The sequence below is a fragment of the Cryptotermes secundus genome, unplaced genomic scaffold, assembly GCF_002891405.2.
Source record: "Cryptotermes secundus unplaced genomic scaffold, Csec_1.0 scaffold50, whole genome shotgun sequence".
Lineage (NCBI taxonomy): Eukaryota > Metazoa > Arthropoda > Insecta > Blattodea > Kalotermitidae > Cryptotermes > Cryptotermes secundus.
In genome coordinates this window covers 1,605,328-1,623,105 of record NW_019721758.1, presented here as the reverse complement: position 1 = coordinate 1,623,105, position 17,778 = coordinate 1,605,328, and the positions used below count along the sequence as shown (strand labels likewise).

The 17,778-nt window shown below is 36.6% G+C and overlaps 1 protein-coding gene across 2 annotated transcripts in view; it reads left to right on the top strand.

Annotated features, from left to right (window-relative positions):
- The window catches only part of LOC111875622 (forkhead box protein A2-A), a 28,995-nt gene extending 17,952 nt beyond the window's left edge, over positions 1–11,043 (top strand). For both annotated transcript variants that reach the window (XM_033755881.1, XM_023872003.2), the window contains exons 3-6: positions 2,667–2,899; positions 6,700–6,959; positions 7,221–7,403; positions 8,972–11,043. In XM_033755881.1, coding sequence (XP_033611772.1) covers positions 2,667–2,899; positions 6,700–6,959; positions 7,221–7,403; positions 8,972–9,151 — 856 coding nt within the window. In that variant the 3' untranslated portion in view covers positions 9,152–11,043. The remainder of the gene's footprint in view (positions 1–2,666; positions 2,900–6,699; positions 6,960–7,220; positions 7,404–8,971) is intronic.
- Positions 11,044–17,778: the final 6,735 nt, after the last annotated feature.

Here is a 17,778-nt window from a genome sequence, read left to right as displayed (position 1 = left end):
AAGCTTTATTTAACATCCACCTCAGTTTCCAAGTTTTCGAAAGCCGCAAGCCTATTTGAGATATCAAGATGACACTGCTCTTTACCCTCTACCTCATTTAATTTCTTGAGATTGAACCTCTCCATATGAACTCTATGTGTTTGTTTGCTCACTGCCAGTCTTTCTCTAACCTTTGCCGCCACCAGGCAGTGGTCAGTATCATAATCTGCTGCCCTGAATGATCAGACATCGGGTATACTTGAGTGCTGTCTCGTATTTATCAAAATATGGTATATTTGATTGAGTATCTTCCCATGAGATGTCCAAGTAAATTTATGGATGTTATGATGGAACATTGTACTTTTGACAGTAAGATTTTTTGATGTGGCAAAGTTTACAACTCTAACTCCATTATCATTACTAATTTCATGCAAACTCTCATTCCCAGTCGTTGGTTTGAAAATATCTTCCCTCCCTACCCTGGCATTGAAATCTAACAAAATTTTCATAGGGTACTTCAGAATTTATCAGATACATGTTCTTGTTCTTCATAGAATCTATCCTTTATGTCATCAATTTGTATATTCTGTTGGTGAGTGAACATTCATAACAATGATATCATTGTTTACACATTTTCGAAGACCGTTTCTACTATTAATGGGTCTGGATGTGCTTGAGCAGAATGGTTATTGAGACCGTAGATAGTTTGTCATCATCACCGGTAGAACAGTCCTTTTTGAACCATAATCTTTTTTAGAAGGTTCTGCCAGATAACCCTGTTTTCATTTCTTTGGATTTCGCAGCAGTAATTTTTGCAGAACAAGGTCATCTGCCTTGCATCCAATTCCAACTTAGAGGACCAGGTCCCTCTATTTATGTCCCCCCATGACAGGGTGGCCCAGTTGTAATCCCAGGTACCGAATTCCTTTTTCATTGCCTTCTACGATTTGCAGGCCTACAGTGGAGGTATTCTAACATGCCTCCAGATGGAGAATAGATAGAGTGTAGGCTAAGGAAAGAGAGCCTCTTTTAAAAATAGTGGTTCTTAACATCCTTATTATGAAGCAGTGAAACAACTTCGGATTTTATAAGGACTGGTACTCTCCGTTTCACGTGGTACAGTAATGGTACAGTACAAGAAATAGTGGGGGCCAGAGTCCAACCTGTCAATTTCTAATATTAATAATATATCATTTTATTAATTTGTTTTTTCTGTATACTCAGAATTTTGATAATCAATTTTAAGGTATAAAATATACTTTTAATGTTCTATTGACATTTTAATGATTTTAACATTATAAAGTATTAAAATACATTTTTAGTGAGTGACATTCTTGGTGTCTTATATTGTTGCATAATTGATGTGTAGTTTAATGATAAATACTTGGAAAGGATGTGTTTGAAAGGGCCATGGCTTGGTTGCAGTCAGTGTCCTGGCATTTACCTATAGGGATTTGCTGTTGGCACAGTGAACCTCTTTCTGGACCAGGCTTTAATGCTGGATTACCCAAATACGAAGCAAGAGGGCTTCCCACCTGATAATGTTATTCAATTTAAATTATGTAAATTGTGGGTCATTGATAGTCTGTGGACCACCATTTGAAAAAAATATTTTATCATTATGGATTGTACACCCTAAATGCTCAGAGCCTGATTGGAATATTGTAGAATAGTGATTCATGTTTAATATGGTGTGTAGTTCACATTTTCAGGATTCTTATCTCCTATGAACACACTTACAGTAAATAGTGGGTTTCTGTGAACCTCTGTTAGTTTACAGCATGTCCTGTATTGTAAGAATGTGGATTTCTCCATATATTAAACAGAGGAATGTAACATGATTTTTTTTTTTCAAATGAAAATTCTAGCTGCAGAAGCCCCAGAACACTTTGTTGTCATATTTTTCTGCTTACATATACACTCATGTTCACTGAAATGAAGAAAATGATTAAGAATGGTAAATGTTTGAGATTTGAGGTTCTTATGGCAAATATTAAGGTCATGGTCTTCTGTCTTGTGACGCCATATAAACGGTGCATACATGGAAACGTTTTGGAGGAACCTGTTGTTTCCATCCACTCTTGTGCCCTGAAGGCTAGTATTAATTATCCTATCATCAGCACTGTATAGTTTTGATACTGATGATGTTAATAAAAGAACATATATTCTTTGTTCATATGATAGTTCATACTTGATCTCTGTGTTTGGACACAGTTTTTTAGAGTTGGAAGTGGTATTCTGCTGTGTCTAAGTTGCTGTTGAAATTAATTTTCCTGTTGCTTTTATGTATTCATAGACACTTCAAGTAGAGTAATTTATATGTGGGTTTAGATTTTAAGTCCTATTTGCATAATTCAGTGTGATGATACTCAGGTTTGTGAGAAATTTTCCATGGATCTAGGCAACTTAACAGTGTGTTCAAGAGGTTAGCACTACTTTGCATTTTGGATTTCCCTAGTTAAATTTTCAGAGTTCAGTTATCCTGATAGGTTCTTTATGGTTTCTATAGTCCCTTTAACTGGTGGCTGGGATGGACTCTTAAAACAGACCATGATCAGTTCACTGTCATCCTACCTTCTGGTGCTACATACACTCCCCTCATCTGTTTTTTTTCCCCCCTATTTACATTAATTGTAATTTTTAAGTTTTTTCATATATTAATTATGTGTGTATGTGATTGTCCATAGTGAACATTTCCCATACTTCAAGACAGCTCCAAATGGGTGGAAAAACTCAGTGCGGCATAATTTGAGTCTGAATAAATGTTTTGAGAAGATAGAGAAGCCAGCAGGTAATGGAAGCCAACGCAAGGGCTGCTTGTGGGCAATGAACCCAGCTAAAATTGCCAAAATGGATGAGGAGGTTCAGAAATGGTCCAAGAAAGATCCAGTGGCTATTAGAAAAGCTATGATATGTCCAGGTAAATGTCCATGTCAGCTTCTTTTGGTGAATTATGCTCAAGTGAAATGTCAGTGATGTCCATGTTGTTATTTTCTTAATCTGCCTGTCCATTTTCCTGTGTATCTAAAACGAATTGTGATAAAATTCAGTTTAATGACAGTTTTGTCAAACAAAAAAATACCTTTTATTGCATTATTGCTAATCTAATGTTAAAAGAAGTTTCCAGTTTCTGTAATGAATAAATGCAGCAGTTTCTTACCATATACATTTTTGAATAAAACATCTGTGTTGGCTAAGCGAAAGATTTGTAGGACATTGGGAACTGAGGGAATCTTTACAGTTATTGAAGTTTAAGTTCATGACATGTATGCCGTGTCCGTCTTGTAGTGCACTCAATTTCACCTGTTATTTCACAACATGTTTCGGCAACATGGTGCCATCATCAGGTGCTCCATTTACATTAATCTATTGCATTGCTTGCCATTATGTCATTGTAAAATTATTTACAGCCAAAAAGGGAACACACATCATGAGACACGATATACACGGAGTATAAGAGGAACGACTCCCATAGTGGAGGAACCATGCGTGGGTTTGGATTGGGACATATATGATGAATATCTTAACAAGATTTTAGTGTATAAAAAATTTATTATAATTGACGAATATTTTTAAATAATTTTACGATGACATAATGGCAAGCAATGCAATAGATTAACGTAAATGGAGCACCTGATGATGACACTATGTTGCTAAAACATGTTGTGAAATAACAGGTGAAATTAAGTGCACTACAAGACGGACACGGCATACATATCATGGACAAAAATCAGTGCAACAGGACGCTAAAATACAACATTATGAAGTTTAAGTTGCCTGGTTCTACACTAAACACAAAAAAAAAATGTAAGTTCATGTTTGACAAATTTATCTGCTTGAAGCAGTAACGTGGTAAAATGAAAAGGGTCCAGTTGTCTCCTATGTTACAGAAAGATGCATTGCAACATTAATATGGAAGCTCAAAAACTGGTTTCTAATGCCATTAGTGACTTCCTCTTGAGATCCATTTCTATCTGCTTCTGGGTATTTTCACATCTCTGTTTCCTTTGAAATTGTATAAGTATTCTAATTTTGGTAGTCTGCTATCTTTCATCCAAATTCTTTGGTGCTACCATATTCTTGGATGGCATTAGATATCTTGTAACACATTTGGCTTTCTGTCCCTTGAAGTTACTATTAGCAATGACCTGAGAAATCTCATGTGCAGATTCTATTCTTTTTGTCTGTCTTTTCCATGTGATCAAGAGTGTCGCTTAAAAAACATAAACATAACTTGGCTCTTATATAGCTATACTAGACATCTTATTATATTATTTTAAAATATTTTCTTCATTCCATGTAGTCAGTTATATGTATATGTGTATAGGTTCCTGCCAGACTTCTTGGGAATGTTTGTTGGATGAATTTAAGTTGAAATAATGAAGCATTTGATTTGTTTCCTTTCATTCTGTTCTGTCACAGTAACAATATTATAAGAGGTTAAACAATTCCGTCCAGCGTGACTAGTAAAAATTTTTCTTATTTCAGTCCTTCTATAAAGAATAAAACATGTAAGGGGAGAAGGATTGAGATAAGAAAAATCTTTGCTAGTCACACTGGACGGAACTGTTTAACCTCCTACGATAATGAAGCATATTTCCAAGGTGTAAGATTAAGCATCACACAGACTTGCATTAAACTGCCTTGTCCTTTATTTTTAACAACACACACTATGTTTTACTGTAGACAGACATCAGATGATACTGTGATTCTGAGTTAGGTGTCATGTCACAATATGGAGCATTATCCATGATTATTGTATTGGAAAGAAGTACCCTTTCTGCCTCCTTGCTGATGCACAAGATGGTCGACGACTTGCTTACACAACAAACTTCAGCTGTAAAGTACTGGCGTTTAGAGAAATCCAGTGTGCTAAATTTTCTTCAGACACTTTTTTTTTTTTTTTTTATTTATTATAAAGTTATGCACATGAACTATTGAAAATGTTGCTACCATAACTGCTGGAATGATCATTTCCACTTGCACTCTGCATACTAAGCAACAAGCTGTGTTCATATGCTTTGAATAACAATCTATATATAAAATAATTTACGTTTATATTGTTACACGTTTGAATACTAAAATGCTAAAAGTATACAGAAACTCTCAGTATTTGTCCTCAGCTGAGAAAAATTTGACTGTGTGAATGTGCGACTCATATTGCAAAAGACAAGCTAAGTTGTATTCCCCTGTCTTGGGCTTGTTGTTTATGTTACCGAGACCAAGATGCCAGGTGGTGTGACATGAAATAGTACACAGTTCCACAAAGTCTGGATGAGGTAAATAAAAAAAGGAAGATGCAACACGAATATTATCTGAGATTAAAATGCGGAGTTCCAGCACATTTTAAAACAAAATAGATTGCTTAGAAAGTTAGAAACAACTGATTGAGCCTTGTCAGAACAGTGCTCTGTCAAATATAAAATCATTCTTAGCCTATATTCTGAATATATTGTCATATGATCAACTGACAGTAGATGGGGTTTGGATTGATGACTCAATTTATTGACCTCTTATACACTTATGACTTGTGACCACACTTTACAGATCACTGATGCACACAGACTAGTGTCCTCAGTCTGTTACAGTCTCCACTAGCCATTTCCTGGCAACAGATTTTAACACAGGAACTGTGACAGTCTCACTGAATTACACACTCCACATATCTCACATAAAGTATCTCTTCGCACCTGGGCTTTCAACTGATCACTTTTGCAATTAACTCCCAGCCATTTCACATCAAACTCTTAGTCTTCTCTTCACCACTTGACTATCAGCTCACTAAGTCAAAGTGAAAGTCACATTGCGACTGACGGTCAGTGAGTCAGTCAGTCAGTAAGTCTTGGCGTCGAGCCCCATCTGGGGCTCATGACCAGATATTTATTACTCTTTAACATTTACGGTCTCGCTTTTGTGGGGCGCCCTCTCTGACAGACGGGTCTGTCTTCTATATATGCTGCTGACCCTTGCCAGCGCAGTCTTTCTCGGATCTGAGTCCCTTGAGACTCGCAACCATATTTTACTGTCTCAGATTTGAGACTTTCCTTTTCGTCGCCTCCTACGACTTGCAAGGTCGCAGTGGAGGTATTCGAACCTGTCTCCACACAGGGTATGAGCTCACTAAGCTTTAAACCTCCTGTTTATAACATCTTGGCACAGACCACATAGAAACATGGCTCCTCTGTTGTTAGTGTCTGGATTCTTTGCTGCAAAGATTTGTTTACTGTGCCGTTGCATAGCAACTTCCACAATGCTGACCACAGAAAACGCTGTTCCTCTGTCACTGTACCATTGTTGCATTTATGTCTGTTGCTGTGGGAAAGTGTTTACAGAGCCGTTACTTAGAAACAGCTCTGGTATATTTGCTTATCTCGTCACATAGTAACGGCTCTACGGAGTTTGTTCCAACACATTCAGGAGGACATGGCTCTTCACCTAAGTATGTGTTTCATCTGAAATTATGAAAAGTTTTAAAATCTTAATTGCTTTCATATTTTCCTCTTTCATGACTGTTATTTTATAGTTATAATTATGCCATATTTCATAACTCTTTTGTTTTGTATTTGTCCATAAGTATAATTATGTTTCATTAAAATGTTTATAATCTTTTGATCTTCGAAAATATGCATAGCTAGTGTATAGTTTTTCCTATTTTTACAGTTGCTGAAAATCCAGATCAGAATTCTGTTTTATACACTTTGTAATTTTGTGTGTGTGCAGAAAACCTGGAAATGTTAGAGAGAGGAGAGATGAAGCGTGAATTTTCGGGTCTGTCAAGCATGAGTGGTGGATGTGGTACAAGTCTCTCAGGTGGTGAGGAAAGTGATGATGAATTGGGTGGTAGTGCACCCCCCACACCACTAACTCCGCTCTCTGCCTCTCAGCAACATGTGTCTGAATTTATTGACATCAACCAGCTCAGTGGAGGTGGCGGAACAGACTCGTTTGATGAATCAAGTCTTACAGGATTTGATATTGAGGTAGTGGTAATTGCTTTTGAAACTACCTCTGTTGTTTAATTTTAGACATATTTCATTAATTTTAGCTTTGAAAATTGATTTTTAAATAATGTTGCCCTTTCCCAGCAGATGATGAAGCAGTCCTCTCCCCCATAATGTCTATGGTGTGGTGCTTCATCAGGCTGGAGACAACTTTATAAACATTAAATACAAGATATTAATATGATGTGAGAGCCTTCATTTGTGCTTTTTTTTTTTCTGACCATTATTTTGTCTCTGCAGGTAGCTGATGGAATTTATGAAGAATTAGATTCACATGATGAAAAACTAAATCTTGGTATTACTCTGACACCAGCCATGCCTAGTGACCTGATAACATCTTACAGTAGTATTTCTCTCCCAGTTACTTCGTCATCTTCCAAGTTAATAAAACAGGAGGACAGCACTTCGGAAGAAAATGTTGAGGTTAGATTTGAATTTCAGTGTGTTGTGGAGTAAAGCTGTTGATGCTTAGCATAATGTATCTGCTTGCTGCATTTACTTTGAATTAACAGAGGCATTCCACTTCATAAGTGGTTTTGTTTTCAAGGGCTATGGTTCTCATTTTGGTGTAATCTTTGAAATTATGACTACGATGGGGTACCCAAAAGAAACCGAACTAATTTTTTTGTGGGCAGAGCTTTTGTAGTACCGTGTTTTGCCGCTGTGAGCGCATAGAGCTAACATTCCTGAGTCGATAAGCCGACTACCGTTGCTTCAGAAGGTAAAGACTAGTTTCGGCAGAGTTTATAGTGACAAATGTTTTGTGTGATCATCGTTTTTGCAATGGCTGATTTTCGTGAACAGCGTGCGGCGGTGAAATTCTGCTTTTTGCTCGGGAAAAATGGAACAGAAACTCTTGAAATGTTAAAAACAGCGTACAAGGACGATGCTATAGGGAAAACTCAAGTGTTTTGAGTGGTTTTCCCGTTTCAAAAAATGGTGAAATGTCAATTGATGACAAACCTCGTTCTGGTCATCCTTCCATGGCCCGAACACATGAAAATGTTGAAAAAATTCGTGAAATCATCAAGGAAGATCGACGACGGACCATTGAAGAAATTGTGGAGCTGTTGGGAGTGACTTGGAGCTCAGCGACCAGATTTGTGGCAGTCGGGTGACTGGTTTTTCCATCATGAGAATGCCCCTGGTCACACAGCCCTGTCTGTACGACAATTCTTGACCAAAAATGGTATGACCCCTGTTCCTCACCCGATCTTGCCCCGTGCGACTTTTTTTTTTTTTTGTTTCCTCGAATGAAAAGAGACATGAAAGGAAAAAACGATGGAGGCGCTGTCAAGCATCTCAAAAGATGAATTTAGACAGTGTTTTGAAAAATGGAATAAAAGACTAGACAAGTGTATTAGTGTAAGTGTAGAGTACTTTGAAGGGGATTGAAGGTTTGTGCTTAAAATTTGAATAAATAAGTTCGGTTTATTTTGGGTAGCCCCTCGTATAAGCATTATTTCAAAAGCATGCATGCTAGTCTGTCATATGTGAGTTAATGAAGACAGATGGTAGGTATAAATATGTATATAGAAGGTAAAGCTGTCCCTGTAACAGGCTGTAGAAGCCCTTATGGTTGTGAGATGTCAGGGCTTCCAAATTTTCTAGACAGTCAGCTCACAGACACCATTGAGGTCAGCCCTATGTACCGACAGCCATTTATCCCAAGGAAGATTTTTGGTACTCATTTCTGTTAGAGGCTGAGTCATTCCCAGGGCATAATGCAGCTGGAAGGATTAGGTCAATTTAAAATCCAGTGACCCCATTGGGAATCAAAACTATGACCTTCTGGCTTATGGCATAGTGCCCAACCAACTACACTACTACATACCCCCAAGTATAAATATATTTATATGAAACATCTTGTGATGTGGATTTTGTTAACTGGCAAGTAGTTTTTAAGTTGTATTTCTTGAGCCCTGCTTCCATGTTGAATGAAATTTGCATAGCATTCGCTGAAGCTAAGGGCAATATGCTTCTCTTCACAGGTTACTAAACGAAGTAGATTAAACGGCAGCACAATACAGGGGAATTATGTGTACAAACCAATGGTAGCAGCAGCAACAGTGAGTGGTACTGGCAGTGTTGCAGGTTCAAGAAGAAAAGCACCGTTACTTCTTCGAGCTTCACCATCTGCTTCATCTTTAATCAAACTTGAAGATCCATAAAGATTATGTAATTTCTTTTTATGACAGTGCAATGTCATCTTAGCATTGTCCATTTGTCTCCTTTATGCTTCTGAAACATTGGCTCCTGTCATGCTTGAAATGTTGTACCTGAGAGAAATTAGTAATTATGTTATTAAGTTACTATAAGCTGAATCCCCACACCTTCCATCAACATATTGTAGTTCTAGTATATGTGAACAGAACTTTGTTTAATCTTCTTTCATAGTGCTGTTATTTGAGAGACTTCAGAGTGCAGCACCAGTTAGTGAACTGTAGGCAGTATTACTATTAACGTCTTGTGTACTAATAATGAGTCTCACTTGTGGATGCTCCAGGAGTCTGGCATGCATGACAAATCATGCCTCTTTCGTAACTTAAATAGAGAACCAGGGTCACATTGAATGACACTTAATTTTTTCATTGCTGAGTAATTAGTAACCCTTTTGCTAACTTTTTGCAGTTTTCCTTAAATATGAAAATAAAGAGAAATACCGTGGAAATTGGAGGAAAACATACCCTCCTCGTATGTTATGATACCAATTTGGGAATATAACTCTCATCATATATTATGAAAGTGAGTTGGGAATGTTTGTGGATGCCATTTTTGGTATCCCTATTATGGCCTAGGTCAGTTGATGTCACTTATAGCTGCACCAGTTACTAAACAAGTCCAGAATGTTCATGATAGATGGAAGTATATACCCATTGAGTGTGAACATGTTCAGAAACTAGTTTGTGTGATCTGTACTAGAGTCCATGCCCATAATGATATGGGCTCCGGAAGTATGCCATATTGCAGGTGCCTATAACATGGCCTCCGCAGTGCAAAAGTTGAAGGGCGTGAGGATTTATATGCACCACTTTGGAAGAATGGGGGAGTAGACATTCTGTGCTTCCTTGTAGATAGAGCTCAGTACAATACAGTTCAAGGCAAATGAAATGTAATTCTGAAAATGCTTCCTACTTATGTATTTTAACATACTGCCACGTTTTTCACTTCATGGTGTTTTTATTGCTATTTAAGTATTCGGAATCTCATTTGTTTCCCTTGTGAGCCAAAGATGTGTACAAAATGTTGTATTACATTAATGTTTTAATTGACAGTGTGTTTAATTTCAAACATAATTATTATTATTATTATAATGTAAATGGAGACAAGTGGACAGTATTTTAAGTTCAGTTTGACTGGTTGTGTTTGGAAAAGCATGTGGCATCATGTAGTTTTTACCACCATGCTTATCTACTTATGGCAGGCAGTTTTAAAAAGTGATTTTGTTGTTTTGCGCATTGTACTAGTATTGTGGTAAAATTGTTTTAAAGTGCCTTAGACATATTTTTGATGATGGGACCAAGAAAGTTGCTTGAATGGGGGTACTTATGTATCTAAGTTGGACTTGTTGCTGCTTTTATTCCAACCATATAAGATTGAGTAATGCCGATTCAAATATGTTTTATATTGCAATCATTTTGCAATGATGAAAGTGGTGCAGGAAAGAACTGAATAATTGTAAATAAGTTCTATGTGAGTGTAAATAACAGTTCCTCTCTGAGAATCAGAACAGTTTTGTACAGTCTCCAAAATATGCCTGTATTACTCAGAATGAAAGGTCCTTATGTCTGCCTATGCTGCAGGAAAGAGACACATTTGCAAATAACAGGCCAGAAGCATAATGCTCCTTGTATCAGACAGGAATGATATGTATGAACAGTTATGAATTTGCTTGTAAAGATTTAATGTTTTGGGTACTATGAATTGACACTGTTTTGTGTTGGGAGTCAGCTTCCAGTAAAGCTCACCGGTAACTACAGAGCTTTAGCTGCCCGTTATGTATGTGATTGCGGTGATATCAAGAGTTTGGGTTTATTTCATTTAATGTGTGAACAGATGTTGACTTAGATAAAAATTTACTTAAGTTATTTGACTTCTTGAGAATATTTAAGTATCTCTTGTATTCAGTTCCATGTTGCGGTTTTCAGGGTTTTGACACATTGTCATTATGCAGAAGACGGTAGAATGAATCTTCATATCCTGACAACCTCAGATCTTATATATTGTATTTTTTGGCTGTATCTTAACAAGAAGCAATTTGCAAAATGAGTTGCAGCCTAAATATATGTATTACTAAACCTGCTTAATCCAATGGCTGTTTCCCACAGATAAACTGTGAACCGTGAAAATTTTAATCTGCACTTTATCCTTCCCATTTATTTTGAGAAATGTAGTTCATCAGTAGCATGCAGCATTTTAAGATGACACTGAATGGGATGTATAAAGGAATTGTGATTGTCAAGGTAGTAACCAGGGCCCGGATTTTGATGACCTGACAATATTAAAAAAATGGCCAAAAAAATTCAGAAAAATGACCTAAAGGAGAAAAGGAGAACACTTCATTTCCATGTTATTCACTTTTCAGTAAACATATGAAGAAAAATACCCTAAAATGGCCAAAAATGACAAGAAATACCCTTAAAAGTGCAAAAAATTTACATTTCTGTAACCAGCAGCTCATATCCGAAATTTATATGTTCAAGAGCATCGCATAGGATACAAGGAAAGAAAAGATGACATGTCAAAATCCTGGCCCTGGTAATAACCATACTTGCATAATGTCCCTTTTTCCCCATTTTTGCTCTTGAAGTAAGGAGGAAGGGGTTGCTAATATTTGTTGTACTTCCAGGACATTTTTTAATTATATGGACATGCCCATAAAATTTCCTTGGGTGTTGCTTCTTAGCATCCCATTTCTAAAGTCCTGGTTTATCACTTAATTGATGTGCAAGTCACACATCAAAGCTGAAAATCACGCTGAGTAACTCATGTGTTTCCTGTCACTACTCTTTCCAGCCCTTGAACGAAAGACAAGGGAGTCACACTACTGTGTGTTAAAGTAACCTTTACCTTATTCTGGATGTTCAGTGGCCCAAGGGAAGGACTGTGGCAATACTTTAAAATACATTCAGTCCATTCCAGAAGTTACTCAATCCAGTGACAAGCATATTAAGCAAAAGTCGCCATTCCAGACTTTAAGCTGAGTTCTTGTAGGAGCACAAATGAAAACTGAATGATTAATCATGACAAAATTAGGGGAGGATATGCATATGGTAAAAATGTATAAATTTCCATCTCAGTAATGGGACGGAGGACGCAATGTAAGGCAGGCCTTTTATATGAATAAATAGTTCATATAGGCTTTAATTTTTTATCCTGAGGTGTTGCAGTTTATGTGGAGTGCCAGCTACAATTCAAGCCCATGCTGCTTTTTAAGCCACACCTTTTACATTTATTCTCAGCATATCAAACTTAGCAATTATTAAAAGTGAAGAGTAACTTGAAATTCTGTAGATTATATCTGATAGGAATTATTCAACCCATGTAGCTCATACAGATTGGAGGTAAAGTTTTGTTAAGAGAACTGGATTCTAAACTTGATGTTTGATCATTAAGTGTCAAATTGCTGTCTGAATGTGACAGATGATTAAATGGAATTTTTCTGCGGATGGAAAACATTGCACATTTTCTCAAATGAAAATAGGTAGATAGTATCATTAAAGCGATACAAGTTGAAGATGCAGATGGACTGCAAAAGTGGAAGTATTCATTGCTCATTTAGACAGAAATGTAAAGCCTTTTATGCTAATGCCTATATAAATGTTGGCCTAAGCTGCTTAAGGAAGATTGCTATACTGAACACTGATTATATGTGATTCTCATCAACTCTTGAATGTGTGCATACTTGTCATGGCTCTAATGTTTCCGTTCTGAGTAATCTGAGTCATATGGAAAGGATGTTGTATGAAATTTATCATTTGATTATACAGGTGGGTTGCATAATTAAGATATTTCAAATTTTAGCTGGATGATTTTTACACACTACATTTTCTTTCTTTATGCATTGCTGCATATCACTGGGCATTGTTGATGAAGATGTGCCATTCTATCTTCATGGAGCTGAACTGTTCTTGAGAAACCACCAGCTGCACAGCTACTCAAGAATTTCCTAACATTTTGTGTAGCCTGAATGTTCATTACCATGTTCAAAAGAGCCCTCCACTGGTCCCTATTCTGAGCCAGATCAATCAAGTATGTACCACCCCATCCTATCTCTAAGATCCAGCTTAATATTATCCTCCCACCTATGTCTTAGTCTTCTTGGTGTTCTCTTTCCTTCTGGCTTTCCCAACAAAATTGTATATCCATTCATTTTTACTCCCATTTGTGCTAAATGCCCTGCCCATCTCATCCCCCTTCACTTGATCGTTCTAATTGTATTTGGTGAAGTGTACATGTTCTGAAGGTCCTCATAATGCAGTTTTCTCCAACCTATGGCTTCATCGCTCCTCAGCACACTTTTTACGAAAGCCCTGAGTCTGTATTTCTCTTTTAATGTCGAGATACTGAGTTCCATGCCCATACAATACTACAGGCAAAATTATACTTTTGTGTTCTGGTTTTTCCGTCTTTAGACAGCGGATGTGGGGACAGAAGGTTCTGGGCTGAATGGTAATAAGCATTACCCAGATTCAGTCTCCTCTTACTTTCCTCCTGAAGCACCTTTTGATTTGTTACTGTCATTGCCACATTTTCACATTTATATGGACAAAATTTTCCTTGCTTAAGTTTATAATCACTGGTATTAGCTATGAATATAATGCTGTTACCATTTTGTAAATAGCAGTCATAGCTATATATTACTGAGTAAAGTTCCTTCACTCTATTGCAGGTTAACAGTATTTATAGTCACTGATATCTAAAACTTTTATAAAGGTGATTATTTTCACATGTTTGTTTTTAATTTAAAATTGAAAATGATGGCATATTTCTGTTAACAGTCATCGAATACATTGGAGCCTCTTGTGAAGCCTTCCAAGGGACTTGACATTTCAGACTTGTCTTAAAAGTGTAGGGTAAAGAATACCAAATTAATTCAAAGTGTTGGGTAAAAGTATTCATAATGCATATTAAACAGAAAATTTAGAATGGGTGAATAGAATCAGCCATCTGAAATCTGGATGACGTTAGGTTCAATGGCTTTTCAGCGCTATAAAGGGCTATTAATTTTATAACAAAATGGCATTTTATATGAAGGAGATCTTTTTACAGAGCTCATTAATTTGCTGAAGCCTGAAGTTTATCAGAATGATATTCAGAAGTTTGTTTCCAACATCATAGGAAACAGCTCAGTTTTTTTTATCAATACCAGTACCCCAATGTCTTTGGAATAAAATATCTGTTTATTCTAGGTATCATCCAAAACATGTAGTTGACCACTGCTTTAAGTGGCTTTTCTGGGGAGCTTTTGAGACTAAATAACTAGAACAATGTGTTGCACTGCATGTCGTATTTTTTTTAGCAACTGTGCTAGCCATTTCAAGTTTTAGCAGTAAAGGATGGTAAGGATGTTAGAAAGGGTTAAATGGTGTGCCACTTTGTTTTCCGGAACTTCCATCATGTAGCTACAGATACATTCATGTATGTAGGAAGTGCATTTGAATTCTTGCCAGTAGCCTCTTATTAAGCAATATTTCTGCTTTGTGCCCCATACTAAAGATATTTTCATTCTGATTGCATATGTATGTGTGTGGGGGGGGGTGAATGTACAGCAATCCCTCACAGACTGTTGAGTTGCATTTCAGAAAAATTCTGTGGATGGCAAATTGCAGGGTGAAGGTCTTGCAGTGATTGTGAATGCTGTTATAGACAGTGTTACGTAACTTCGAACAAGGCCCCACATTCCTAGTCAGATCCTGCGCATAGCTTGTGGTGGGAGGAGTTTCTTAACACTCATTCTTCCACTTTCACCGACCCCTCATGTTTTATTGAAACTACCCTATTCTCTTTTCGAAGAACATATTACAATAATACAAATATATTGTCATTCATCATGCAAAGAAAAATACGTTTAATGTGTATTACTAATTTATACTTTGAAAATTAAAATATAATAGTCATATGTAATGAAGAAAAGAATTTAGCCATTCGTCATGGAAGTACGTGTAGAATTAACTAGTGTGTCCATGGTCACTTTCTGTTACAGGCTTCTCCTAACGTTTCTTGGTCAGTGAGTCAAAGGAAGTACCCCTTTTTTCTTTTCGAATAATTTCAATGAGTGCAGTATGGCCGATTCCTATAGCTTCACATATTGTTTTCTGGATTGACTCTTATAGCACCTCCACTATCTGCTAGTGTCTTTAAGTAATTATATACATTTGCAATTACTTGCTTTGTCTGTGAGTGTAGACCTATACCCTGACCTAATTTCTTGTGCATTATGTACAATTTAGTGCACAAGGAAACTGACATTTTTAAACAGATGATAGAAAAACCGTAAGTATAAACTGCTTCGAGGGTGCCTTACAAACAACTGGCCCCCTGTCACTTCTCACACCCTCGAACCCATCCCCTTGTGTGAAATTTTTCTTCTGCACATTCAAGGTTACTCTTGGCCTTATCCAAAGTTACGTGACACTTGCTGTAACACCAAATTATAAAAAAAATTTAGTTGGGAAATTGGAAGTGATGACTTATGGGATCTAGGCATGGGTAGTATCAAGTTAATTCTATAGAAATAGAGCACAGAATGTGGAATGAATTCATCTGGCCATTATGGCCCTCCCAAGAAAGAACAGTGTCTTAATATGGTTCAGTTTGGAGGATGTCTGGGAGAATTCTTTGTTCAAGTGCATAATTTTGTTTTGGAGAGATTTTTGTTGCGCTCATTGAAAACTGATTGACACTCCAAACATGTTAAGTATGCCTTTGTACTGTTTGTAGCATTAATGTTCATGTTGGGTTCTCAGATTTGTCTTTCTTAGAGACCTATAATGACGTTTGAACTAGTGTAATGTATTTTGTATTTGTTTGCAGCTGTGTAGAGAGATTTTGTAAACTGGTTTACTTTCTTCCACGAAAGGCAGCTCACCGTTTACAAGTAAATTTAATTTGCATGACCATACTGTAGCAATCTTCCAGCTGTAATAGTTTCAGTATAATACCAAATTAATCCATATCAGGAATTTAAACCAGAATTTCTATACTCATTTTTAATGGCTGCCATATTTTAAAGAATTTTTCCATAGTGATTTTTTGGGGGGGGGGGCTGTGTATGTTGTTAAATCTGTTCTTATTATTTTGTGTACATATCATGTTTAAGACAGGTGTGTGGTACTATTCAGGACTTCACTTTGCAGCATAATAAGAAATTTCTGCTATGAATTATTTCATATGGTAATATACTCATGCTACTCATGATGTGCTTGTTACTACCAGTTATTGATGTATTCAGTTTTATATGCAGCCAACAAGTAAATGTTTTCAAGGAAAATATTTGTCATCACACATGTAAACAACAGGTAGTCAACCTTGTTTGGTTGATGGGCAATTAGGACAGCCTTATAATTTATAGCAGTCTTTATCAGTCTACCAAAGAAGAAAGATACATATTGAAATAATCAGATTAGAAGTAGCTTTTCATCTTGTTTTCTTACATCAAGAAACAGCATTGTTTTGGGAACGTACTTTCACAAAGAATACTTAGTAAATAATTTGTAATTTTCTTTGCAAATATCTCCATTATTTGTGTCTATATCAATATTACATCTGTGCACAGTGTAAGTCCTCAGCACTGGAGAGAGATTCACTTTGTATAGGAAAAGCTTCATGTGCTTTGTTTCCATCAGTCACAACTAAGAAACTGAACATTTCAGAATTCTTGTGTGCATACATATCTTACCAATGTCACTGGGGAAGAAGGTTCATGACTTTTTAGGTAAACCATATCTTCCCCCAATTTCCTCACATCACAGACCTGAATGAAAGACTGTCGTAACATACCTTGTCCTGCTGCAGAAACGAGGCTGTTACCTCCAGGCAGAAGGTTGGCGGGCCCCTTCCCTCTCTGCTCTGTATACGATACCATCATGTATAAGATTAGGTTGTGCTGGATATAATATCATTTTGAAATCAGTTTTGTAAATGGTTGTCCGTAATTTATGAAGGCCGAAGGTGTAGAAATACAGCTGTTTGTAAAATAATCATCTTATACAAGTATGGTAGCTTATTTGTAAGTGTGCTTCATTCTGAGTAATTGTTGGGCATTGGAGTATAATGAGCATTACGATAGAGGTCTTGGCTAGTTAAAGCAGTACTACTTGTGAATTAGTTCACATTTGGTCTGCATTCTCTGTCGTGTAACTTGGAGGCTTTAGGTTAACTGTCACCGCCAGAAGAAATATGTTTGCTTTGTGTTACTTTTGAGTCTGGCACATAATGTGTTACTGCAAGATCTCAAGAATAATTGGAAAGCTGTATAAAGGAATAGTATGGCAAAGACTGATAGACGTTAGTTGTAATAAACTTTGCCAAAATCCTAGTCTTATAAAAATGAAAACTGATTTCTCGCCATAAAAGTGAGAGAAAGTGTACAAATAAGTGTTTTTTACTGTATATGAGTTGTGTGGTATTTTTTCCAGATGTTATGATTTGTTGGTCAGTGATTTGGTGAAGCTGTCTGCAGGTATAATGGATATATTTTTTATCTGCATAATTGCTTTCATAAAAGCAAAGCAAATAATTGTGTGTTGTATATTTCTCATTTTTACAAATTTTTGCATAAGTATGATGTGATCTG